This window comes from Sorex fumeus, unplaced genomic scaffold, assembly GCF_029834395.1.
Source record: "Sorex fumeus unplaced genomic scaffold, SorFum_2.1 ptg000006l, whole genome shotgun sequence".
NCBI classification, from domain to species: domain Eukaryota; kingdom Metazoa; phylum Chordata; class Mammalia; order Eulipotyphla; family Soricidae; genus Sorex; species Sorex fumeus.
In genome coordinates, this window is record NW_026606063.1 from 37,108,052 (window position 1) to 37,135,052 (window position 27,001).

At 44.4% G+C, this 27,001-nt stretch overlaps 1 protein-coding gene across 4 annotated transcripts in view; it reads right to left on the minus strand.

The window, feature by feature from the left end:
* DGUOK (deoxyguanosine kinase) overlaps nt 1-27,001 on the minus strand; it is a 55,488-nt gene that overhangs the window by 21,375 nt on the left and 7,112 nt on the right. The window contains exons 2-3 of one of the 4 annotated variants that reach the window (XM_056125491.1): nt 18,955-19,067; nt 74-261 (exon numbers count right to left, since the gene is read on the minus strand). In XM_056125491.1, the coding sequence (XP_055981466.1) occupies nt 74-261; nt 18,955-19,067 (301 nt within the window). Of the gene's footprint in view, nt 1-73; nt 262-545; nt 658-18,954; nt 19,068-27,001 lie in introns of those variants that run through there. The other 3 variants (XM_056125492.1, XM_056125493.1, XM_056125494.1) reach the window with 3 other exon arrangements.

The following is a 27,001-nucleotide window of genomic DNA, read 5'->3' on the forward strand; positions in this document are numbered from 1 at the left end:
GAAGAGAAAACATGCAAACATGCAGCACTGAACATGGGGCTTGTGACCCACAGAAGGTCGGGTCAGTTCTCACCTGTCACTGTAAACAGACCTCTCAAAGATCTGCACGGCGCTGCTGGCCTGGAACAGTCTCTCGGGAACAGGCTCCATCTGGGTTTTCAGGCGGCTCAGGAAAGAAAATGTCTGGAATGTATAGGACCATCGTGCTGGCTCCTGGTACAGCATATCGAGCAAGTTTCCAAGACTCTGGGTAGTGGAGGCCTAAAGAGAAATTACAAAGAAGGAGAATTTCCTAGGAGGCTATTTGCTTGGCGGTGCTTGTCGTCTCCCCTTGCAGCAGGCTTAATAACCAACTCGGGAAGTAATTACAGAAGTTTCCTCCCACTGAAGAGACACAATCCCATTCTCCAGTTTAATCAAGGCGACGGAATCAAGGACAAGATTTTCCCACCTTACAGGGAAAGAGCTTGGTAGAGATGACACGCTTCCTTCCATATACCAGAGAAGAAAAGGGGAAGCACCACACGTGCAATTAGAAAGCTCACCGACAATTAGAAAGCTCACTGACGATGGATGGGGTTACTGAGTCTGCGGGAGGAGCTCACCATCAAGACCATCTGAAACTCCCTGCAGTCAAATCTCTCCATTGAAACACTATGTTGCCTTTTCTTTTGGGCATCCATTTGTAGCTGTTTCTTTATAACACTTCAACCCAGAGGAGAGAGGAATCGATGAAAAAGCACCAATCAAAAGAATGAGTGCTCCAAAGGACTTAATGCAGAACCCAGCAGCTTGGAGCAGAAAAGTGAACGGACTCTGCATTGATCCAGGCCATCAAGTCTGCCGGAGGGGAAAGGGTGTTGCCCCATTCGCCCTCTCCTCTTTGGAAAGAAAGATGGCGGCCACATGGGAGCCTTGTGGACAGCAGGTATGAGCCGGGAGTGTGGGGGCGACTAAAACCTCATGGGAAGGGGGGCGTTTCGGTCCGCCCTTCACGCCCTACCGAGGCCACCGGTTGCCCCCCGCGAGCGGCTCTCCAGCACGGCCAGGACTCCAGAACACAGAAACCAATTTCTTAACTATCTGACTTTCAGTAGAAATACTTCCAGGGTCAATAGGTAAAAGAGCAGAAATCCAAAACCAACATTTAATTCTTGAACCCAGCCGTAGAAAGCAAATCACTTCACAATGCTTTTTCAGCATGTCTGATTTGGGGGGGGGGGGTAAACTCTAAATAATAGTGGTGAATCTTTTATTGAAACAATGAATCTAATCAAAGCAGATAGAGTGTTAACTAGAATTCATCTGCTTCACAGGGACGGGGAGGGGTGGGGGGTGGGGTTTTATTGGGGTTCTTCATGGTAAAAAATAAGTATTGGTAAAGGGAAATGTGTTTGATATTTGCATGACTGAGACATAAACCTGAAAGCTTTGTAACCTTTCCCACAGTGATTCAATAAATAAAAAAAAAAAAAAAAAAAAAAGAATGAGTGCTCCAGCACCCCCCCCCCCCCCCCCCCCCAGCTACAACTGGTTTAGCAAATAAAAGCAAACAATCCTCCTCCGTTGTAGAGACCTTACAAAAGACATGTGCGGATCCCCGTCCTTGGCATGTGCAGGTTTGTGTGCAATACTCGGGAGTCCTGGATTCTTCCCTGGTTGGGCAAACATGGTCTGTGCATAAAGCACGTTGAAACTGCAGTCACTCAGTCATCACTGACGGAAAGCCTATGTAGAAGAGGCACTGCACGGACTGGGTGCTATAAGGAGCACAGAAGACTGTCTCCTAGGAGTCGGCTTGTCCCGAGCAAAACAGACTGCCTCTTTCCTTTTGAATTGTTCATTTTTCATTTTTCATTTCATCATCCTGTTATTCGTCGATTGCCTCGAGCAGGCCCCAGTAACGTCTCCTTCATCCTAGCCCTGAGATTATATTCAAGGCTCTTTAGGAGAATGAGACCCATGATTGTTACTGGTATTTGGCATATTTGGTACGCCAAGGGGAGTTTGCCAGACTCTGCCCTGTGGGCAGGCTACATTCGATAGCCTGCAAGTTTGTCCAAAGTAGGAAGGAGACAATAAGATGTCATAAAAAAAGTTCTGATAAGATGTCGCGCGGCCGTGCATGCGGCCGCGCGGTTCCGGAATCTGGATTTTATAGTCTCTGAGTCTTGGCCGCTGATGGGATTACACGGCGCCAGGGGGCCAGGTGGTGGGTGTGACCCCCGCCTACTGGAATTTGGAGGATCTGGGTGGAAGATGCTCGACTCCAATTCGAGTAGGCTTGGAGGTCTCGGCCCCGGAACCCGCGTGGCTTTGTCCCTCTGCCAGTACCTTCATGTGTGCGGAGAGTGGTCTCAGCATGGTGGTGGCTGGTCCTGGAGGTCTACTTGAATTGTTCAATAGTTTTTATATCTAAGGCAATCCTGCTATCATTTCATCTTCAAAGGGGTTTCATGAACTAGATACTGTATTATGTCCATTTTCCTGCGGAACAAAACCTGCTCAGAAATAAGTAACTTACTAGTCCCAAGATTTTGTGGGACATAAGACTAGAATGAGGAAATCAAATCTGACTTCCTCTAGCTTCATTCTAAGCCTTCTGCAGATACAAGTGATAAGGCACAGTTCCCAAACTCAGGAAACGCATAATACAAAAGGGAAGGGGAGTGATAAGAATATAAAGACTATGGATACAGGGAACTGGAACAACAGTACGATGGGTAGGGCATTTGCCTTCCACATAGCCGACCGGGGTTCAGTCCCCAGCCCTGCACAGGGTCTCCTGAGCACCACTAGGAGTGATCCCTGACTGGAGTCAGGAGTAAGCCCTGGGCACAGCTAGGAGTATGGACCAAAAACAAAGAACAAAAATAAAAGCAAAGCCAACCTTTTTCTTTAAGTGCAGTATGAAAAGAAATATTCTCAGAAGTAAAAAATGCAATTGCTAACATAAGACTCTCAGTGAAGCTCAATTATTAGCAAACTGAATACTGCAACAAACCTAATTAATGAATATCGTGTAGTCAATTCAAGCAGTTCTCCTGAAATTACAAGATCATTAAAAAGCAGAAAATTATGAAAGAACAGACCGAAAAACAAAACTAAAACCACAGATAAACAAGTAGGAGATGAACATACATGGATAAAAAGCAACACATATTTTTTGCTTTTTATTTTTTTCCCCTAAAAGACACATCAGGGGCTGGAGTGATGGTACAGCAGATAGGGTATTTGCCTTCACGTGGCCAACCCTGGATCGATCCCTGGCATCTGGTATGGTTCCCCCGAACTCTGCCAGGAGTGATTCCTCAGTGCAGAGCCAAGAGTAACCCCTGGGTATTGCTGGGTGTGGCCCCAACCCCCAAAATAAATAAGACCTCAAAATGTACCCCACGTTCTTTACCTCAGTAATGAACACAATTCTCTATTAATAGGAGTTAAAATGACCATCAACGTCATAGCACTCTGAGCTCAGAGAAAGCGACCTAACCAAGGAAACAGTTTTCCTTCTCATGAGCTCAGTTGTGGAGAGCTCTGATATATACCTCCACTCGAAGAAACTACTAAGGTGTGTGGCTCTCTCATCATGTCAAGCAGGCACCGAGAATCACTATTTAGCAGAAACATGGAGTGTCTCTAGATGTTTTAGAACAAATAGAGTTAAAAATCATGGTTCAACTAGGAGTTATGAGGCTGAAATGATCAGATGAAAATGCGATATAAGTTAAAAAAAGTTTAATATATCTGAGATACAAGGCTTTTTCTAGCAGAGAAATTAACTAAATACCAAAAATGATGTTAAACATATTTAGGTCGGTAGGTTACATACACAAAATGTCAGAACTAATACAAACAACAAAACATAAAAATGGGGGTGAGGGTGGGGAGGAACGTGTGAGTTTAAAAAAAAAATTGGAGCCAGTTAACCCTTCCTATCTCTCCACAACAAAAACTACTTTGGGGCTAGAGTTAATAGTACAGTGGGTAGGGTACTTGCCTTGCACACAGCTGACCCAGCTTCAATCCCCAGCACCGCCAGGAGTGGATCCCTGAGCACAGCTGGGCACGGCCCCCAAAAGAAACAAAAAACTAAGAAGTTCCTTTTATATTTCAGAGCAAAGAAAAGGCATTTAAATGATATCTCAGAAATTATCATCACCCACATAGTCTTTCAAAATAAAGTGCCCTAAAACTGAGAAATGAATAATATAGGTTAAGAAAGGGGAAGATAACCGGGGAGGTGGATTGAATGCTCGAGCACAGGCCTTGCGGGCAGTTACCTCGGGTTCCATCACTGCAGGAATGGTCACCTGAACACCACTAGGAGTGGCTCTCGAGCACCAGCGGGGGATGGCCTCCTACCCTGAATAAAGGGGAAAATGCGCGAAGCAGAAAATAGTTGTTAGTGATCGCCCAATAGAATAAAACAAAATATTAACTACTATTAGTACAGCCGTGAACAATTTTAGACAGTTTCATTATAACTGGGGGATAGTTAGAAGGTGATTAAAATGTACCCGAGGTCTTCACCCCACCCTTCATTAACATAGATAGGCAGGATGAAACAGAATCACTATAATGGAGAAAAGAGCACAGGTAAGGTGCCTGCTTTGACCCCAATTAACCAGGTTCAACCCCTACATCGAATGCTGGCCCCTGAGCCAACACAGGTGTGCCTCACCTCCACTACCAACAGTCACACTGTAGTACTGTCATGCTGTTGTTCATCGGTTTGCTTGAGTGGGCACCAGTAATGGCTCCATTGTGCGACTTGTTGTTACTGTTTTTAGCATATCAAATAGCCATGGGGATCTTGCCAGGCTCTGCCATGCGGGCAGAATACTCTCAGTATTCTGGGTTCTCTGAGAGGACTTGCTGGGTTCTCCGAGAGGGATGGAGGAATGGAACCCAGGTTGGCCGTGTGCCCTACCCGCTGTGCTATCACTCCAGCCAACAGTAACAACTAAAACAAAACAAAACAAAACAAAACAAAACAAAGAAGTAAACACTCCAGGAAAGACACATTCTAAGACGAAGTGAAAATGAAGAGTTCTGTTCATTATTAAGAAGACACCTAAAATGAGATGACATAAAAAACCTTAAAAGAAAGGAAAAAATGACATAAAAAATGACATAAAAAACCTGAAAAGAAAGGCTGGGGATGTACCTCAATGCTACTGTATCGCATGGCTGAGTCTTGGGCTCTATCCTCAGAACCAATAAACCAATAAACAGCAAAACCCAGTGAGCAGATGCAAACAAAAGGAATCAGATACAGAAAAGCTGCATCAAGGGTAAAAAATATTCAATCCTACAATGGGTTTCAAAAATAAATACTAAACCAATAAAGACTCCAGAGCCTTTTTACATAGCACAAGGCACTGGAACCTATACAGAGCAACGTTAACTTAAAATTATGAAGAAATGAACAAAACACAATAAAAGCACAGAACTTTTAACACACTCTTTTTCATGATTCAATACAAAAAACAGAACCTTTAAATGATGGCTTTGAGGATAAGACAATTTCTTTTTAAATTTAAAAATAATTTTTTTGTTGGAGTACTGCTATTTATTCAGCCACTGATTAGCTGATTGAACTGTGCATGAACTCCACCTTACTTTTTTTTCCATTTTTTATAATTTTATTTATTGAATCACCGTGAGAGCAGTTACAAAGCTTTTGGGTTTAAGTCTTGGTCATACAATGAAGCACCCGTACCTTCACCAGTGCCCATTCTCCACACCAAAAACCCCAGTATTCCCCCACCCCACACCCTCCCCCTACCTGTGGGGCAGATGATTTCCACATTACTCTCTCTCTACTTTGATCACATTCAATATTTCAACACCAGACTCACCATTATTATTTGAAATTTTACCCCAACAGTCAGATCTGCTGAAAAGGCAATTTGTGTTCTATTGCTGGTTATGAATATGATGTCGTGTGGCTGCAGTAGTTGCCGCGGGATTTTGAAATTCTGAAATTTCAACACTTAAATCTGGAGGAATTTCTGCCAAAAGCCACTGGGTTTCGAGATCTGCTCCTGAGTCTCTGGGATCATGGCTGTTGAGCAGTTTGATGAGGAGCCAGAGAGGCCATTCGTGGGCGATGACTTGGGGTCTCGTTGGGGTGGGGAGGACAGGTCCGGCTCCACCCCATCCCGTAAGGCCCAACAAGTTTCATCACTGCGAGCCCAAGCCTGACTGTCCAGTGGCCTCTGGAGGATGACGGCCACAGAGCCGCCAGAAGGAAACAGGCGGAGGGACAGCACCCTTTCCCCCCTGGGGTGGCCCGTCAACAGTAACCTACTGCTGGATCCGGACACATTTCTGCCAAAAGCCGCTGGGTTTTGAGATTTGTTTCTGAGTCTCTGGGACCAAGGCCGTTAAACAGCTTGATGAGGAGCCAGAGAGGTCGTTTGTGGGCTATGACTTGGGGTCTCGTTGGGGTGGGGAGGACAGGCCCGGCTCCCCCCCCATCCCGCGAGGCCCAACAAGTTTCGTCACTGCGGGCCCAAGCCTGACTGTCCAATGGCCTCTGGAGGATGACGGCCACCAAGCCGCCAAGAGGGAGCAGGCGGAGGGACAACACCCTTTCCTCCCTGGGGTGGCCAGGCGACAGTAACTTACTGTGGGGTCCGGATGCATTTCTGCCAAATGCCACTGGGTTTTGAGATTTGTTTCTGAGTCTCTGGGATCATGCCCGTTAAGCAGCTTGATGAGGAGCCAGAGAGGCCGTTCGTGGGCGATGACTTGGGGTCTCGTTGGGGTGGGGAGGACAAGCCCGGCTCCACCCCCATCCCGTGAGGCCCTGTGTGTCTCATCACTGGGGGCCCAAATGTGACTATCCAGTGGCCTCTGAAGGATGGCGGCCACTGGGCCGCCAGGGGGAACAGGCCAAGGCACGAAACCTATTCCCACCTGGGTTGGCCCAGCACTGGTAGCCTACTGCAGAGACTGGACGCATTTCTACCTAAAGCTGCTGGGTTCGGAGATTCTTTTCTGAGTCTCTGGGATCATGGCCATTAAGCAGTTCAATCAGGAACCAAAGAGGCCTTGCCTTCAATTATATAGCTGAGCCGGAGGTGATCTATGGGTGTTTCCCACATACCTAATTTTTGGCCGTTTACTATCTTGGTAAACTTTGCCCCAAGTTTTTGGGGTCTGGCCAAAGGCACAGCAGCAATTTGGGGGTATCTGGAAGTCTGAAGGCGCCATGAGGCTGCTGATGCACTCGCCTCACAGGTACAGATTGACCTGCTGGCGGCACAATACCCCCGAAGACAATTATTTTTTCCCCACATAACTGAAATGGGCTTATTATGAATTGATTATGGGTCTCACCACCAATAGCACCTCAGAATTTATAAAATGTTATTTCTTTTCTTTTTATAAAATATCACTCCTCTTCCTTTTTCTCCTCTTGGGTCCCCCAAACGAAGCTCAGGCCACCAAAGTGACTTCTGCTGATTCTCGGTCAACTGGTCCAGAGAGGTGAGCACAAGCACCCAAGGCCGTGGTGCTGATTGGCTGTGTGGTGCTGGGGCCACCAGGGGCCACACCCAGCAGTGCTTAGGGGCCCTTTAGAACTGTAGTCAATCACTTGAGTGAGGGGCCATGTGCTGCAAAGCAAGTACCCTAACCCCTCTACCATCACTCTGGTCTTCAACCCCACATTCTTAAACTCTATAGGTGTTTACCAAAATTAACATCAAATACTTGTCAGGGGTGTCAAGAGAAATAGTCAGGAATTAAGGCATGTGTCAGGCACCCAGCCGATCCCTGCACTGCAAATGGTCCCCTGAGAACCTCCAGGGCTCACTCCTGAACACAGAGCCAGGAATAGCCTCTGAGAGCCCCTGCGGCTCCCTCCTTCACCACCCCCTCACCCCCCACCAAGGAAAAAGCTGATCAGAGCCTGGATGTAGTTCAGAAGCAGAATGCACCCCCCACTTGTGAGACCCATGGATTCAATTCCTGGCCACTCCTCCTCATGTGTAACCCATGAGGAAACTAAGTTCCCTCAGAAACTGTCTAAGCTGCATTGTTCATACCCAAAGGAAATTGGAAATGTTAACAAAAAATTAAAAACATGAAATCTACTCAGGAAATAAAAGTCTCTTAAAAACATTTTTTTAAAGTTATCCCTTTTTGGGATGTGGGGTGGGCAACATCTGGCTGTGTTCAGGGCTTATTCCTGGCTCAGTGCTCAGGGATAACTCCTACTGGTCCTTACTACTGGCAAAGCCAGAGACTGAACCAGGACGGCTACATGCAAGGCTACAAACTCTAGAAATTTCAGCTACAAACCAGCTCTACCCCGCCAAGAGAGTATTTAAAGGTGTTAGGAAGCAGGGATGGATACACACACACATACACCCACCCACCCAACCGCTCTACCCCAAGAGCATTTAAAGGTGTTAGGAAGCAGGGAGGGATTTGACTCAGGAGGGTGGAGCACATTTGAGGGGTGAGCTCAGTCCCTGGCACCTCAGGAACCCCCACCTCGGGGTGTGGCTGTGCAATCCTTGGCACTGCAGGTCAAGAACTCCAACACTGGGCCCTACCACCAACCGGCCAGGTCAGCACTGCATCACCTAAATATCACCCTCTGCGGTTCCCAGGGCCCCCAATGTCCTGGAACCACTTGGTGTGGCATATATATATATATATATATATATATATATATATATATATGTATATATTGCTTTTTGCGTCACACCCGGCAATGCTCAGGGGTCACTCCTGGCTTTGCACTCAGGAATCACTCCTGGCAGTGCTTGGGGGACCATATGGGATGCTGGGAATCGAACCCGAGTCGACTGCATACAAGGCAAACGCCCTACCCGTTGTGCTATTGCTCCAGCCCCTAATTTTTTTTTTAAATTAAGAAATTGCAATGGAATTAAAATAGGCCCAGGAGGAGGCTTAAAGCGCTGGAATACATACAGCAGCCTCACCTTTAATCTCGAGCACTGCAGTCCCCTGAGCACCTCACCACAGGTGTGGTCCAAGGACCAAAAAGGAAAAGAAAGAAATGAAGGCTTTTAGCTTCCCTCTCTCTCCTTCCCTCCCTCCCTCCTTTTTTTCTACTTCCTTTCCTTTCCCATTCCTCCTTTTGTCTTTCTCTGTTTTCAAAAACAATGAATTAGAATACATGCGCCCATCAAACTAGAAAGTCCATTTAGAAGGTCTTCTAAAAAATGACAAGTGGGGGGGTCTGCAGTGATAGTACAGTGGGCAGTGGGCAGGGCACTGCCTTGTTGTGTGCAACCCAAGTTCAGTCCCTGGCACCCCATATGGTCCCCCAACCTCTCCAGGAGTCATTCCTGAGCTCACTGACATGAACGCAGATGGGTTTGGCCGCAACAGCAAAAAAAAAAAAAAAAAAAAAAAAAAGCGCAGACAATCATCAATCATTAAATCTCTTCCAAATACTTACAAAATTAAGCAACATTAGACAAAAGATTTAATTCTGGACACAGAGAGTTTAACACATAAAAGTATAAAATACATGTACAGGGGCTGGAGCAATAGCACAGCGGGTAGGGCGTTTGCCTTGCACGCAGCCAACATGGCCTACACAGGTTCGATTCCCAGCATCCCATATGGTCCCCTGAGCACCGCCAGGAGCAATTCCTGAGTGCACGAGCCAGGAGTAACCCCTGAGCATCGCCGGGTGTGACCCAAAAAGCAAAAAAAAAAAAAAAAGTACAAATTTTAAATTTCATTTAAAAGTCTCAGTTCTCTGAGGAAACAAAATTTAATGAAACTGTTTCAAGATACTAAAGACTACTGTCTGAATAACTGAAGAAACAGTGTTCAAAGCTTTTCCCCCTCAAACAGCACTCAAACATCAAATACTTGAAATTAGTTTTGTACATCTTTAAGGAAAAGATTACTATGCTAAAAACAACATGAAGCTTATGAAATGACTTTTATAACACTGAAAGCGAAGTCTCTAATTTTATAGATATATCTATGAAAGTCCAAGTATCATTAGTAAATTAACGAACTAGTACATCATTGCCAAAAAGGAGTTCATCCTAGGAATGTGAAGACAATAGCATTATCGAATCCATACTGAAACTACTAAAAAGTATAATCCTTGAGGTTGGAAATGTAGCTCTGTGACAGCATACACGCTTTACATGTGTGAGGCCCTGGGAAAGGAAGACAGGATTATTTCACTGGCTACTAAGAAGTCTTTTGATGAAAACACAACACCAATCCTGATAAAAATATTCCAGTTATAGAAGTGTACCTCCGCCTTGACATGATGCTATTGTACAAGAATTATGGAACCTAAACATTGATATGTTATGATATATATGTTATATATCATAACATATATGTTATGACAGATAACATTATGATGTTAACATATATAAAATATGTTATATATGAAAGCACCTCATTATAGCCACACCCAAATAATGGTGACTACCATCACTACTCCTATTTAATATTATTCTAGAACTTCTACTCAAATGAAAGAATACAGATGAATATGAACACTGGAAAACTCATACAAATAATTACTATTTAGGAAAAAATCAAAATATAACAGTACAAGAATTAAGTCACAGAAGACAAACATAAAAAAAACAACTGCTTTTCTCTAAGACAGCAATAGCCACTTCCCAGACAGGATAATAAGCATATAAATAACCAGTCATGGATAAAATAAACAGGAACACTACTGGGGCAAGAAGGTAATTACTTGGGAAAATCAGACTCCTATAGTCTTTATTATTTTATTTCATTATTTTTTGGGGGGCCACACCCAGCAGTGCTCAGGGTTTACTCCCAGCTCCATTATTTTATTTTTAGTTTTGGGGCCACACCCAGCAGTGCTTAGGGCTTACTCCTGGCTCTATTATTTTATTTTTAGTTTGGGGGCCACACCTGGCAGTGCCCAGGGACTATTTCTGGGTCAGTGCTCTGAGGTCACTCTGGGTAATGCTGGCAGCACCACTTGGGGCTCTGGATCAAACCTGGACCTCCTGCATGCAAAACATGCACTCTGACCTGCTCAACTATCTCTCAGTCCAGTTATTTTTCACAAATAAAATCCACCACCTACATTTACACTTCCTACACCCTTTGCCCTACTCTTCTATTCTTTCCCTCAGATAACCTTATCCCCTGGCTTGTTTTGTTTAGTCTGTTCATCAACTTTCTACCCTTGTACTGCACTTCGAATGAGATCAGCTAACACTTGTCTTTTCCTTATGACTTATTTTTGTTTTGCATGATCTCTCAAGCTCCTTCTACTTTGCAATGATGGCGGGGAGGGGAATTACACTTTTGTAAATAGCTGAGGGAATGGGGAGATAGTACAATGGGTAAGGCACTTGCCTTGTATATGACCCAGGTTCAAACCTTGGTGGCCCATATAGTACCCTGAGCCCCATCAGGAGTGATTTCTGAGCTCACTGCTAAGAGTTAGCCCTGAGCACCACGGGTGTGGTCCAATTCCCTCATTCTCCCCTAACTGAACAGGGCCAGAGATAGTCTAGGAAGGGGCTTGCCTTGTATATGGTGGCACTGGCCACAACTCTGGTTCAAATTCCTGCACCATATATGGTCCCTTGAGCACTGCTAGCAGTCGCTCCTGAGCCAGAGGCAAGAACAGACCCTGAGTGCTGCTTGGTGTGGCCCCCAAAACAAAACTGTAGCACCGTAGCATTGTCCTCACGTTGTTCACTGATTTGCTTGAGCGGGCCCAGTAACGTCTCCCTTGTGAGACTCATTGTTACGGTATGTTTGGCATATCCAATATGTCACGGGTAGCTTGCTAGGCTTTGCCGTGCGGGCAAGATACTCTCGGTAGCTTGCCGGGCTCTCCGAGAGGGGTGGAGGAATCGAACTTGGGCCGGCCGGATCAGCTGCGTGCAAGGCAAACGCCTTCCCACTGTGCTATCGCGTCAGTCCCCAAAGTAAAACAAATAATAATGTTTTAAAATTGACTAGTATTCCATTGTATATCTATATCAGCATCTCAACATCCTTATCCTTTTATCTAAGGACACACTTGGCTATTTTCCATATTTTAGTTCTTGTAAATAATGTGGTATCATACAACTTTTAAAGATATTTATAGCAATACAGCACTGTATTATAGCACTGTCCTCCGTTTTCATCGATTTGCTCAAGCAGGCACCAGTAACGTCTCCATTGTGTGACTTGTTGTTACTGTTTTTGGCATATCGAATATGCCACGGGGAGCTTGCCAGGCTCTGCCGTGCGGGCGGGATACTCGCGGTAGTTTGCTGGGCTCCCCGAAAGGGATGGAGGAATCAAACCTGGGTCAGATGCATGCAAAGCAAACGCCCTACCCGCTGTGCTATCATGTACATTTATAGCAATATAGAGAACAAAATTAAATAAAATTTTGGATTGTGAAATCTTACCAAATTAAACTTCATTTATTTTTTTAATTCCCCCTCACCCCATCTTCCCTTTTTTTAAAATGTTGTCACACTGACGGGAGTTGCACACAGACAGCACATTTTTAGCCATGGTGTTCACTGGGTGTCAACAATTGACAAGCTCCCACACTCCACTACAGAGCACACCACGGTTTGCTTGCATGCCTTGAGTTGTAGTGCTCACACAGACTCACTAGAAGCCAAACTTCTTGGCTGTGGTGCTTGGGAATCTTTTACTTTCTTGGCTTGTCACCTTTTCCTGTGCCCTTTTTTTAGTGTTGGTGTCACACATCTGCAGAAAACTGCTTGACGCTCCAGGGATCACAGTCAGCAAAGCTGCCAGAACCAAGCTCAGCACACGTGACAGCGCTGGGCACTGAAGCTGCAACTGAACAGTCTCAAGGCAAGCACTCTAAGTCACGGAATAATTTCTCGGGGCCCTGCGAGAGGTCTTTATATTTTTATTTATTTATTTTTTAAAAATTTTATTTGTGAAACTCCATGAGGTACAGTTGTAGACTTACAACTTTTTGTGCCTGGGTTTCAGTTATACAATGATCCAGTACCCATCCCTCCACCAGTGCACATTCTCCATCATTTACCTTTTTTTTTTTAAATCGTTGTTAGTGAAACACCTTGAGGTACAGTTGTAGATTTACAAATTTCTGTGCTTGGGTTTCAATTGTACAATGATCAAACACCCATCCCTCCACCAGTGCCCATTTTCCACCACCACGGGTTCCAGTATCCCTCCCACCCCCATCCCCCCAATCCCACCCTGCTTCTGTAGCAGGGTATTCCCTTTTGTTCTCTCTCTCCTTTTGGGTGTTGTGGTTTGCAAAAGAGGCATTGAGTGCAATCATATTTGGTCTATAGTCTACTTTCAGCATGCTTCTCCCATCCTGGGAGGATCCTCCAAACATCCTTTATTTGGTGCTCCCTTCTCTATCTGAGCTGCCTTTTCCCATAGCATGTGTCGCTGGCCTCCAAGCCAAGGAGCAAAAGAGGGGTCTTTTTAGAACTCTGACATTAGGTAGCAACTATGAAGAGAGATTTGACTATTTTTAAAGTTTCAATGTACTATATTACAAAATGTCATAAATAAAGATAAAAGGGAAAAAAATGACAAACAAGGGCAAGTATCAGCAAAAGTCAATACTGTTACAGAGGAAGTAGGAAAGAGAGGTCAGATAACCAAGATTCCCATCAGGGCCTTCTCTTCATACGCTCTCCAACTGGCTGTGTTACAGACTGTTGTATGCACAGAGCACATACGACATGATTGGTTAGATCCACAAATCCTCATTTATATAAGAGGTAAGCAGAGAGCAAGAGGGACCGGGGGATGCATGACCTGTAAAAATGTATTCTGGCAGCAGGATCAAAAACAATTTTAGGTAAGCCAGATGGGATGCTCTTCTCCCAGGGCTGCACGGGAGCCCCTGGAAGAGGTGGCTCTGCATCATGGTGGCTGAGGTTCTGGGCCAAGCATTCAGTTTCATGCCAAGCCAAGACACGAGGCCGAGGGAGTCCCTCCTACAGTCCTGCATACATTCAGACAAGACTGACGGACATCAGGAGTAAGAGAGTAGGAGTGGGAGCTCCCCTCTTGAGGCTGGACCTGTGGTCCTGCAGGAGCTGGCTATGTGTGGGGGCTGCTTGAGTTTCTGGGGCCACCGGTGAAACTGTAGGGCATCCCCACTGAGCTGCTGGAAGCCCCTCCTTCGGGTGCCAAATCCGTTGCGGAGGACCTGCCTTCCTCCGCATCTGGTGGACAGTAACAGCTCACCAAGCACCAGAGGTCTCCCATGTCACAACTCTTTTAATAGACAGCCCCCAGAGCTGCTGGACACCAGCCCCAGCATGCACGCCACAACACACCACACATCTCCCCCAGATGCCTCGACACCCAGAAAGCTAGAAAAGCCTCCAGACCAGACCCCAAAAGGTTCTGAAAAGCCCACGGATAAGAAAAACCTTTTCTTCTATAGTTTGCACATCTGATGAACACGAGTTACTAACTACCCCGCACCCCCCTACTCTCTGGCCGGCTGCGCCTCTGAAAATGAGGGCTTGTGAACTGACCAACCAGGCCACAGATGCCTGACACACACAGGATGAAAATCAGGCACCACTGGGAGTCGTGATGATCGGATTCCTCCCTTCTTATTTTCTCTGTAAGAATACTTATTGCAAGGTAAGCACCTTAACCCCTGGATTACCTCTCCAACCCCCATCATATGAATTCTTATGAGGAAACTTGGTAGTACCTGCTGGAGAAAAATCTCAAAGAGCTGTGCTCTTGTTCTGTGTGTGGGAGTCCAGAATGGGACCCACCGGCCCCACACTGTACCCTGATCAATGCTGGGAGTGACCCCCAAGCACAGAGTCAGGTCTAGTCAGGTGTGGCCCAATCCTGTCCACCTCCTCCTCCCTCGCCCCCCAAAAAAGGAGTTGCAGAGAGATAAGAGTGCAGGCTTTGCAGTCAGGAAGCCCAGGTTCAAACCCCAACCACTCAGTCCCCCAAGCACAGCCAGGAGTGACCCCAAGCACTGACACCGAGCACCTCTGGCTGTGGCTCAAAAATAAACAAAAAACCTTGAAGGTGCAATTAGGTGGGAAAAAAGCAAAAAATATGAATAGATACTAATATATAGCTGACAGATAAGAGATATCCAATTCACCAAAGAAACAAAATTACACACCTTGTTATTGCCTCTCACAGTAGCAAGAATGAAAATGAATAACACTTAGAGATGCTGACAGTGGGAAGAAATTGGTACAACTTTTCTTTTTTTTAAACTTTTTTATTGAATCACTGAGAGATAGACCATTACAAAGCATTCATGACTAGATTTCAGTCATACAGTGTTCCAACACCCATCCCTCCAACAGTGTACATTTCCCAGCACCAGTGTCCCCAGTTTCCCTCCCACCACCCGCCACCCCACCTCCTGCCTGCCTTTATGGCAGGAACTTTTCTTCTCTCTTTCTTCTCTCTCTCTCTCTGGGTATTGTGCTTTGCAATATTGATACTGAAAGGTTATCCAGAATATCCCTTACCTACTTTCAACCCTTAGATCTTGTCCAGTGTGATCATTCCCAGCTATTACTATCATAGTGGTCTCTTCTCTATCTTACCTATGGTACAAATATAGGTAAAGGCCCTCCCGTTGATCGTCGATTTGCTCGAGCGGGCCCAGTAACGTCTCCATTGGAGACTTTGTTGTTACTGTGTCTGGCATATCGAATACTCTCGGTAGCTTGCCGGACCCGAGTTCGATTCCTCTGCCCCTCTCGGTACAAATATATATATATATATATATATATATATATATATATATATTTTGCTCCCCCCCCCCGGGTCACACTTGGCGATGCACAGGGGTTACTCCTGGCTCTGCATTTAGGAATTACTCCTGGAGGTGCTCAGGAGACCATATGGGATGCTGGGAGTCGAACCCAGGTCAGCTGCATGCAAGGCAAACGCCCTACCCGCTGTGCTATTGCTCCAGCCCTGGCACAAATTTTCTTAAAGAAAAATTATAGCAAAAGTCTCAACAAGATGCAGTTTTTTTTAAGATACATAGTTTTGAGACATCAAAATTTCAGTTCAAAATTATTCTGAGAAAATACAAAAGTATACAAAATTTATCTAATAAAAAAATCTATTCATTGCAGCACTATTTATAATAGGGAGAAAACAGAAGAGCAAATATTCAGAATGAAAGACTGTGTAAATAAGCGTTAGCCTATCAACTGAATTACGCAGAATACTGAAACCATTAAAGTGGTATTACCATGAAAGAAAGACCTCATATACTGAGATGCATGCAGCAATCAACACAACTTTTGATTGCTTTCTTTGCTTGGTTTTGGGGCCACACCCTGTTGCTCTCAAGGCTTACTACTGGCTCTGCGCTCAGGGATCACTCCTGGTGGTGCTCAGGGAACCACATATAAAGCCAGGGACTGAACTGGGTTCAGCCACATGCAAGGTAAGCACCTTTACCCCTTTACTATCTCTCTGGTCCTACAAATTTTGTTTAAAAAACAAAAATGTTTTAAGTAAAAGTAAATATATACATGTCTTCCTCTAAAAAAAAATATCAAGGAATGTCGACTTTTGAAAATATGTTAAAAAAAAGTCGCTGGATAACGGGATCACTGGCATATTAGTTACCAGTCCATATTTATTTGTTTTAAGTCACACTCAGCAGTGATGAGGGGCTATTCCTGGCTCTGTGTTCAGGACTGTTACCTGGTAGAGACCATATGTGGTACTGTGGATTCAAAACAGGGTCATGGGTGACACAGTCACATGCAAGGCAAGTGCTTTACTCTTTGTACTATCTCTCTGGCCACAGTTAGATGCTTAAACAAAAAGTTCATTGTCTCAGTTTCTGTGGGTAAGGAATCTGGGACCCATTCTCTCAGGCTTCAGACACATGTTGGCTGAGGCTAGTCATTTGAAGGATGGAGTGGGGCTGAAGACACACAACACACACACACACACACACACACACACACACACACACACACACACACGGCTGTCAGCAGGAGCATTCCATCCTTTGCTGCCTGACCTCTTCGCCCACAGAGTCACTTCAGGACTGGCAGCTGGTATCTCTCAGAGCCAAAAGTGGTCAAGAGAATGGAAGACACAAAGACCCTGTGACCTACCCCCTAGGAAGTCACATTGTTGTTCTTTCTACATTTGAGTTGTTAGAAGCCAGTCACTAAGTCTAGCTCACATTCAAGGGGAGCATTAAGTTGGCACCTTTTGAAAGAAAGGGTATCAGATCACTTGTGGACCTATTTTTAAGTCCCTGCAACAGGTGGCCTGTGTCATACTCAGAAATAGACAATTCATTTTCAAACGGGAAAGCTGGGAGCAGAGAAAGTACAGGGTTTAAGGTCTTGTACACAGCAGACCCCAGTTTGATTTTTGGCACTGCATATGGCCGCCCAGCCCTGCCAGGAGTGATTCCTGAGCACAGAGCTAGGAGTAAGGTCTGAGCACCACTGGTGTGTCCCCCTCAACCCCCAAAAAGGTAAAGTTAATTTCACAAATGCATATAATGCATATATAGAGATAATCTGAAAATTAACTATCTTCAATAAATACAATGTACCTGCCAAAAAGCATGATTCTAAGTTACAATAAAAGAAAATGGCACCAGAATTCACTTATATTCTATACCAACACCTGTCTGCTGGTGTCAAAAGGTTGAAAGCCACTGATTTAGACTATGTCCAGAATGCCCTCTTCACTTCCACTGTCATTTCTACATGCAAAATTAACAAACCAGACAGTGTTACTTCAAAATGAAGAAAAGTCTGGGTTTGGCTTGAAAGAGAAAACTTCAAGAAGGAAAGAGCAGGAAAATCACTGCTTTGAACTCTAGGAAGGGCTGCAATGTGGAAAGTTAAGATTTAAGAGGCTGAGCAATGAGTAAGAATTACAGGAACGCAAAGTGGCACATGTGGGTTTTTTTTTTTTTAAACAATCACCGTTTTTTAAAAACCAGAGCATTTGGGCTGGAGCACATTCTTTACATGCAGGAACCCTGGGTTCAATCCCTGATACTGCCTGAATCCCCAAGCACCGAGCCAGGAATAGCCCCTGGGCATTGCTGGCCAGTTTGGCCAAACAAGCAAATCAGAGCATTCAGTGAATGTTCCAGAGCTACAGTGTGAATCTACCAAGTCAGAGAGAGGCAGTGCTGCTTCTCTGTCAGTCACAACCAAAGCTCAAGTTCCAACTGGTCTTGGCTCACACTGGCTGGCATCGAAACCAAAATGACAAAGTTTCCCAATGCAACAAATTCTACTCCAGTCCCTATGCATGAGGTGTAAGTGAAATATACAGGGCTTGGCATGTAGTGCCAAGCTTTATAAATCGCTCTATAAATGTTAGTTATTTTTTCACTAACTCAAAGTCTGACAAGATGCTCTCTCAGGTTTGTTCCACTTTCTAAGACTGACAGTGCTAGACACCACCAGGGCCACTCTCTACACACTCAAGGCGGAGGAGGGTGGGCTATGCAGCGCCAGGGGTTGAATGTGGCACCTTCCTTGTGTACTCCAACCCTTTGGGCTATCATTTCTGGCCCTAGAATAAAGGTACTTAAAAAAAAATAAAGACTTCAAATGGGTCTACTTCACCTACTCCGAGCAAATTATAGAGTATTACAATTAGCTTGGGCTGGAGCGATAGCACAGCGGCAGGGTGTTTGTCTTGTGCGCAGGCAGCCCGGCCAAGCTGGGTTCGATTCCTCCGCCCCTCTCAGAGAGCCGGGCAAGCTACCGAGAGTATCTCGCCCGCACGGCAGACCCTGGCAAGCTACCCGTGACGTATTCGCTATGCCAAACACAGTAACAACAAGTCTCGCGATGGAGACGTTACTGGGCCCGCTCAAGCAAATTGATGAACAACGGGAGGACAGTGGACAGTGGACAATTAGCTTACTTATCCAAGCCAGGTAACTACTTGCCATAGATAGAAACTTACTTTTTGGGTGCCCGCAGTCTGGATGTTCTGCCATGTTGCTACAGGTTCTGTAGCGACGTGCCACTCTGGATAAGCTGCCGTGAGGAACTTCACAAAGGTGGACTTTCCCACAGCTGCAACAGAAACACCATGTGTTGGGAACCTGCCCAAACCAGGGCTGAAGAAAGCTGCTACCAAGCTCAGCCGCTGATGCCGAACTCAAGGGAACAAGTACCAGTTCTTCCAATTCTAATATTCAGTAGCAGTACTGCTCTCAGACTGATGATGGGCGAGACCATCCCAACCAGGTCACCATCAAGAATACAGTCAACAGTGAGGAAAAACACCCTTAAGACTGGATTTGCAATTTTAATATCCCAATCTCTCAGAGTAATTAGCTGAAAGTGCAGAAGATTGTCAAAGTTGATGAAATCAGCTGAATCACCGTCCTATTTATTGTCACAGTGTAAGATTTTCAAAAAGATGCACAGAGACCATGACCCTCATTCACTCAACAAATCTAAGATTCATGCAGTATTTATTACTACATGCTCAGGATGGTCTGGTACTGTAAACAAAACTCAGGCAAAATTCTGCCTTAGAGGAGATAGGTATTAAATAAATACACCTATAACTAGTAACAAGCTGCATTAAGTGCTAGGAAAGAAAAATGCAGGATGACTCTAATACAGTTCAGAAGGTCAAGAAGAACTCCTCAAGGGTGTGGGGGAGACAGAGGGATAGTTCAGTGGATAAGGTTTTTGCCTTGCATGCAGCCAACTTGGGTTCAATCCCTAGGGCCCCATATGGTTCCCCAAGCACGGCCAGGAGTGATCCCTGGGCACAGAGCCAGGAGTGAGACCTAAGCACTACCCAAACAACAACAAAGGAACATCTCCTCGGAAGAAGTGACAGCTGAGGAGGAGCCAGACAATTAACGGAAGAGTAGGAGAGGATATTCTTCACAGAGAAAAAATATTGGTACACAGTAAAACAGAAAAGAAGGCTGTTGCCTAGAAGCAAGTGCTGCTACAACATGGTCAAGAGAGGGAAACTACTGGTTCAGGATTTATGTGGAGAGGCAGGGAGAAATCTTTGGAACCAGATTGAGAAGTCTGGATTCCAACCCAGCAATTCCATTTTCTATCTACCCCCAGGACTTAAAAAACATTCATTCAAAAGGATGGATGCACAGCACTATTCATTGTTGCACTTAGTACAATAGCTAAAACATGACATCAATGACAGATTAATGGATTATGAATTTGTGATATGTATGAACTTGAGGTATACAAGGGCTGGAGCAATAGCACAGTGGGTAGGGTGTTTGTCTTGCACGCAGCCAACTTGGCCAACCCGAGTTCGATTCCTCCACCCCTCTCGGAGAGCTCGGCAAGCTACCAAGAGTATCTCACCTGCACGGCAGAGCCTGGCAAGCTCCCCGTGATGTATTCAATATGCCAAACACAGTAGCAACAAGTCTCAAAATGGAGACGTTACTGAGCCTGCTCGAGCAAAATCGATGAACAACGGGAGGAGTCTGCTGTGAACTTTGCTATATTCACAATGGAATACTATGCAGCTGTAAGAAATGATGAAATCATGCAAGTAGCTGCAACATGGTTGGAACTGGAAGATACCATGCTCAGTGTAGTCAGAGAGGACAAAAAGGATGATCTCACCAGCTGTGGTATATAGAATAACTGGAGGAAATGTAATGTAGTAAAATGGGGGATGTGTAGACCGCCCCTCACACCAGAATATAGGGGGGAGAAGGAAAGAAGTCAAGGGAGGAAGGAAGATGAGAAAGGGAAGTAATGGAGGGAACAGGGGTTGGGGCTTTGGTTATACTGATGATGTGGGAGAATGGTATAGCTATATATCTAAAACCCAGACTGTACAACACTGAAAACATGAGATCTAACCTGCAATCATCAAATTTTGTAATGTGTCTTTAAGCTAGCAAGCTGGAAGTGGGGGGAAGGGGGTGATGGTGCAGAGGGTGAGGAAAAGAATATGGGAACATTGGTGGGGTGAAGTTGACACTGGTGGTGGGACTGGTACTGAAATATTATATGCCTGATTGGGAGGATTATTATCATCAAAATGGCAATATTGCCAAAGGCATTGTACAAATTCAATACTGTCTGTATAAGGATACCCATGTAATTTTTTTCAAGATACAAGATACAACAATTTAATCTTATGATTGATAAGAACAACAACTATTAACATACAAAGTTCCATTCAGTTCAACTGCAGGTATAGGCAGTGACAAGTATCTAATTCTTACCCATATAATTTGTTAAAGAAATAGATCAAAACTCCTGAAATTCATATGGAATAACCCCTCCCCCATCTGAGTAATTAAAGCAGTCCTTCAGAAAAAGAATATGAGAAAAATCACTTTCCCCAACCTCAAACTGTATTACAAAGCAGTGGTAATTAAAACAGCATGGCATTGGAATAAAGATCGACCCTCAGATCAATGGAATATACTTGAATATCTTAAGACAGACCCTGAGGCATATGATCAGTAAATCTTCAATAAAAAAGAAAAAAAATGAAGTGGAGCAAGGAAAGCCTTTTCAACATATGGTGCTGGAAAAACTGGTCAACTATATGCAAAACAAACAAACAAACAAACAAACAAAAAACCCCCAAAACTCAGACCTCTTTCTAACGCAATGCACAAAAATTTAATCAAAATGGATTAAAGCCCTTGATATTAGGCCCGAATCCATAAGCTACACAGAGGAAAATATAGGCAGAACTTTCCATGACATAAGGTAGCAAGCTGGGGGTAAGAGGGTGGGTGGAACAGTGCAGAGGGTGAGGAATGGAGTATGGGAACACTGGTGCATCTTGAAGATGCTAAAGGTATCTTCAGGGATAAAACATCACTGACCATGGAGTGGAAGCTTAGGTAAACAAATGGACCACATTAAACTGAGAAGCTTCTGCACTTCAAAGGAAACAATGACCAGAATATAAATAGAGCCCAGGGAGTGGGAAAAACTATTTACCCAATAGTTATCTGATAAGGGGTTAATATACAAGATATACAAGGCACTGGCAGAGTTTGACAAGAAAAAAAGCACAAAACCCCATCAAAAAATGGGGCTAAGAGATGAACTCAAAGAAGAAATACAAAATGGCCGAAAGATATATGAAAAAGTGTTCTCCATCACTATGAGGGAGATGCAACTGAAAACAACAATGAGATACCATCACACACCACGGAGACTGCCACACATCAAAAAGAACAACCAGTGCTGGTGTGGATGCAGAGAGAGAGGGACTCTCATGCACTGATGTTGGGAATGCTGACTGGTCCAGCCTTTCTGGAAAACAATATGAAAATTCCTCAAAAAACTAGAAACTGAGCTCACACATAACCTAGCAATACTGCTCCTGGGAATATATCCTAGTGACCCAAAAAACATAATTCAGAAAAGCTATCTGCACTCCGGTGTTCACTACAGCACTATTCACAATAGTCAGAATCTGAAAACAACCCAAGTGTCTGAGAACAGATGAGGGGGATAAAGAAACTATGGTATAGCTACACAATGAAACACTATGAAGCCGTTAGGAAAAAATGAAATCATGAAATTTGCTTACACATGGATAGATATGAACAGTCTCACGTTGAGTGAAATGAGTCAGAGGAAGAGGGACAAAACACAGAATTGTCGCACTCATTTGGAGATAAAAAACAACAACAACAAAACCCACCACTGTATGTGAACAGTTCCCATAGACAGTAGAAACAAGGGCCAGGAGGACTGGTCCATGGTAGTAAGCTTGTCACAAAGGGCGAGGGGGAGTGCAGTTAGGACACAGAAGGGACCACTATGACAATGACAGTTGGAAAATGAACACTCTGGGCAAGATCTGAGTGCTGAAAGGAGGTAAAATGATATGTACCCTTTTAGTAGCCATACTGCAAAACACAGTGCCTAAAAGGAAAATGAGAGTGAGTGAAAAGGAAAATGAGAGTGAGCGAAAAGGAAAATGAGAGTAAGTGAGAGAGAGAGAGAGAGAGAGAGAGAGAGGTGTCTGTCACAGAGGCAGATTGCTGCTGAGGGGGTGAAAGGGAGGATGAGAGAAAAACTGCGAACACTGGTGGCAAGATAAGTACACTGGTGAAGGAACAGGCGATGGAACATTGTATGACTAAAATTCAACCGTGAACAACTTTTTAACTGTGCATCTCATGGTGGCTTAATTAAAAATAAAAATAATTTATAATTATATACCTAAAACTTAATCATTTTATAAATAAACTGTCAATCATGGTTCTTTAAAATTTTTTTTAAAAAAACAAGCCAAAATTCCACTTTAAGGGCAATGGAAAGTCAGTTATGATGGGTTTTAAGCAGAGAAATGAAAGTTTCCATCTTACTGTAAAAAGATGACTCCATCAGTGAGGTGAGAATAGTGATAAGGAAGTAGACAAACCAGTTAGAAGATACAATGGATCCTTGCTTGAGCCAAAGGAGTTGGGAAATAGTTACTGCTCCAAGAGTTATTCTGGAGATGCATTCCACCTAGTACCACAACACAAGTTACTTTTCCCCATCACACCAACATCTGGTCCATACCTTCAAGAGCTCCTGATTTGTTACTCAAAAGCCCTCAAACATCTCTACTTGGACAATATACAGATATTTCTAAGTCACTATATTCCCTTTGAAACTGTCTTCCCTACCAAACTGAGCTTCCTTGGCTTGGATCTCAAGATATGGCAGCACCCACTACCCATTCACTGTGAGAACTTCCTCCTCTGCCAAATCTCATAGCTTTCCCCACCTGTCATAGCTTTCTCCACCTTCCTGTTCTCTCCATTTCCACCTCCATGTTAGAAGTCAAGTGTCTCACCATCCTTTGGCCTTCCAACTCCAGCCTTTATCTGCCTCCATCTCTCTCTCATACTGCAGCCTACTGACACAAAAATAACATTGCTTAACACACTTCAAGATCTGACCCTGCATACACCTTTCTGGTTTCGTTGTGTTTCAAATTCAGATTCGAAGGACAAAATTCTTTGCAACTTTAAGTGTGCCATGCTATCTCCTGCAAATGTTTTTTGCATATGCTTCCCATTTCCTAGAGCACTTCCTTTCCTCACCTGGCCAATTCCTACTCAATCTTTTGAGATTCTGTTCAGATACATTCCTGACACTTCTAAGCTTGGATCAGCCAATTCTCTTTAGTGCTTAGCCTGGCATTCTGGGTAACACTCTACGACTACAATAGTAATTGTGTTCCTCTAGAAGATGGGGCACCTCCAGGTCAGGAACCCAAGTCCAGTCTAATGACCTGGCTGAGGAATAAAGCACAAAGTACATTATTAAGTTCAGTACACTTGGAAACCCAATTTGTTAAAAGTTTTAATAATGAACCTTAGGAGTATATTTGGAATTCTATTTCTTCTCTCAAAGATGATCCCTCTCAAATGAATCCTATCCTCAGGAGGAATCCAAATGAAATCAAAAGAAGGAAAGGAGGCACTTGTCCACTCAGTACTACCAGTCACAAATGTTTACTGATTGGGTGCTAAGTGAAGTCTCAGCAGAAAAGCCCACACATCTGTTATGTGACATTTATTACACACCACATAACTCAACACACAGGGTAAGAACAAACAACAAAAATCTGTGCATTTTGTACACTCATATCATCTCTCAAGCCCACTTCCAACGAACTCCTATGTGCCTTTGCCCGTTCGCTCAGCCTCAGCTCTTCCCATACTCAATGAACAAAAACCTTTCCCTGTTCTTCTAGACCTATGCCTAAATATCAGAGCAAAATATTAGACCATGTCTCGTCCATGAAGTTTGAGACCAGCTTACACCAAATTCCTACCACATTGGGCAACTGAATCGAACTGCCTAAGTTTAGCGATTGTCTTGGTTTCTTCAATTTCAAATTTGCTTTCCTTGCACAGGCCAGAGTGATAGTACAGTGGGTAGGACACCTGCCTTGCATGTAGCTGGCCTAAGTATAATCCCAGCATCCCATACAGTACCCCGAGCACTGTCAGGAGTAATTCCTAAGTGCAGATCCAGGAGTAAGCCCCCCTGAGCACTGCCGGCTGTGACACAAAAACAACTAAAAATTGCTTTCTTTGCAGAATCTGAATTTTGGGATTGAACCAACCTCAGGAAATCACACTTTCACAATAGAGGCCACCCTCAGCTGTACATGGGGCTCTTGGCCCACTCCCACCGTCAGGCCCGTGGCACTGAGAAGTAGCCAAGCAGTGCCAGCAACCAAATTTAAGAGTCGCAAAACATGCTAGGCATATGCTCGCCCACTTGATTCAAAATCTTAACCCAGCAATTCACTGTGTGTGTGAGTGTGAGTGTGTGTGTGTGGGGGGGGGGATGTAGGGAGGGAGGTTGGAGGGAGGGGAGGTGCCTCCTAAGCAGTGCTGGGTGGGAGGCAGGGACCACTGCAGGCAATTCTCAGCCAAACAGGCCTGGTTCAGTGCCAAGAGCCTGAAGATGAGATGCTACTTAGGTTGTGAGGTGCTGGGGAGCACCAGGGCCACCCTGGTGATCCTTGTGAGCCTCCAGGGTCATAGTTAGTGATCATACTAGAGGTCACATAGTACCAGGATCAAATTCAGGTATCTTCCCAGTCCCAGAACCCACATTTTGAAGGTATTCCCCAAGAGATCTTCATGCACATTTATATATGAGAACAATATATAAATTTATTTAGAACAATAAAATAAATTTAATGAGAACAATATATAAATTTATTTAGAACAATCTGATCAAAATCAACACACATATATTTTTTTTTAATATAGGCTCCAAAATCAGATCACTAAATAAAACTCTCTAAGGTTTTTCACGGAGTAACTAATAAGAGTGGAAGGAATTGAAAATTAGTTGACTTGGGGACCGAGAGATAGTACAGCAGGTAAGAGGGCACTTGCCTCACACAGAACCCACCTGAATTTGATTTCGGGACCACGCATGGTCCTTGAGCACTGCCTGGAATGATCCTTGAGTACAGAGCCAGGACTAAGCTTTAAGTGCCCCAGGTATGGCCCCCAAACCAACCAAACTAACAAAACTGGTTTGTATATTATCAAGGTACCTACCCTGCTCTGAGTAGTTCCAGGTTTAAAATATTGCTATCTGTGTTATCTAAGTTATCTCACAAATGATCAATATTTAGACAGCAGCTTACTGATGAAGCTAAAACATGATCTCTGCCCACCAGCTGAAATGCTATTTTAATTTATATGAAAGGATAAAGGCAAAGGGTAGGACTGAATGTCTCTTCTAATTACTTAAATATTTTAAAGTTAAAAACAGTTCGTAGGGGCTAGAGTGAGAGCACAGCGAGTAGGGCGTTTGCCTTGCACGTGGCCGACCCGGGTTCAATTTCCAGCATCCCATATGGTCCCCCAAGCACTGCCAGGAGTAATTCCTGAGTATATGAGCCAGGAGTAACCCCTGTGCATCGCCAGGTGTGACTCCCCCCAAAAATACAACCAAACAAAAAACAAACAAAAAAACCCCCAATTCATAAAAGGAACTGGGAGACACTATAGCAGTTAGGGGACATGCCTATCACGGGCTGATAAGGATTCAATTCCCAGCACCCATGGCTTCCCAGATCATCGCTGGGTTGAGCTCTGGAGGCCCCCAGCATTACCAAGGTGGACTAGGGATCTCGGCCCCACAGGGCCTAAGCAGCCTAGCATCCTCCCTTGCACTGAACTAACAGTAGGTTCACGGCGAATCAAGGAGGGGGGGCTCCCAGGACTCAGGGGCACTGCTTTGAGGCACCCTGACAAAAAGCGAAAAAAGAAAATGAGAAAAAGAAAAAAAAAAAAGAAGAACCAACTCATAAAAAAACTATTGCAGATGGAAAATAATGGCCCTGAGGGCTTGGGAGAGCCAACTTCACCTCTGAGATCAGACACTTAATAGTTCATCTGAGGACTGTCAGGACTCTTAGAAAACGCCTCATGCCATTTATACACACAAACACCCAAATGCCAACAAATCAAACGTAACGGGAAATACACAGTTCCAATTAC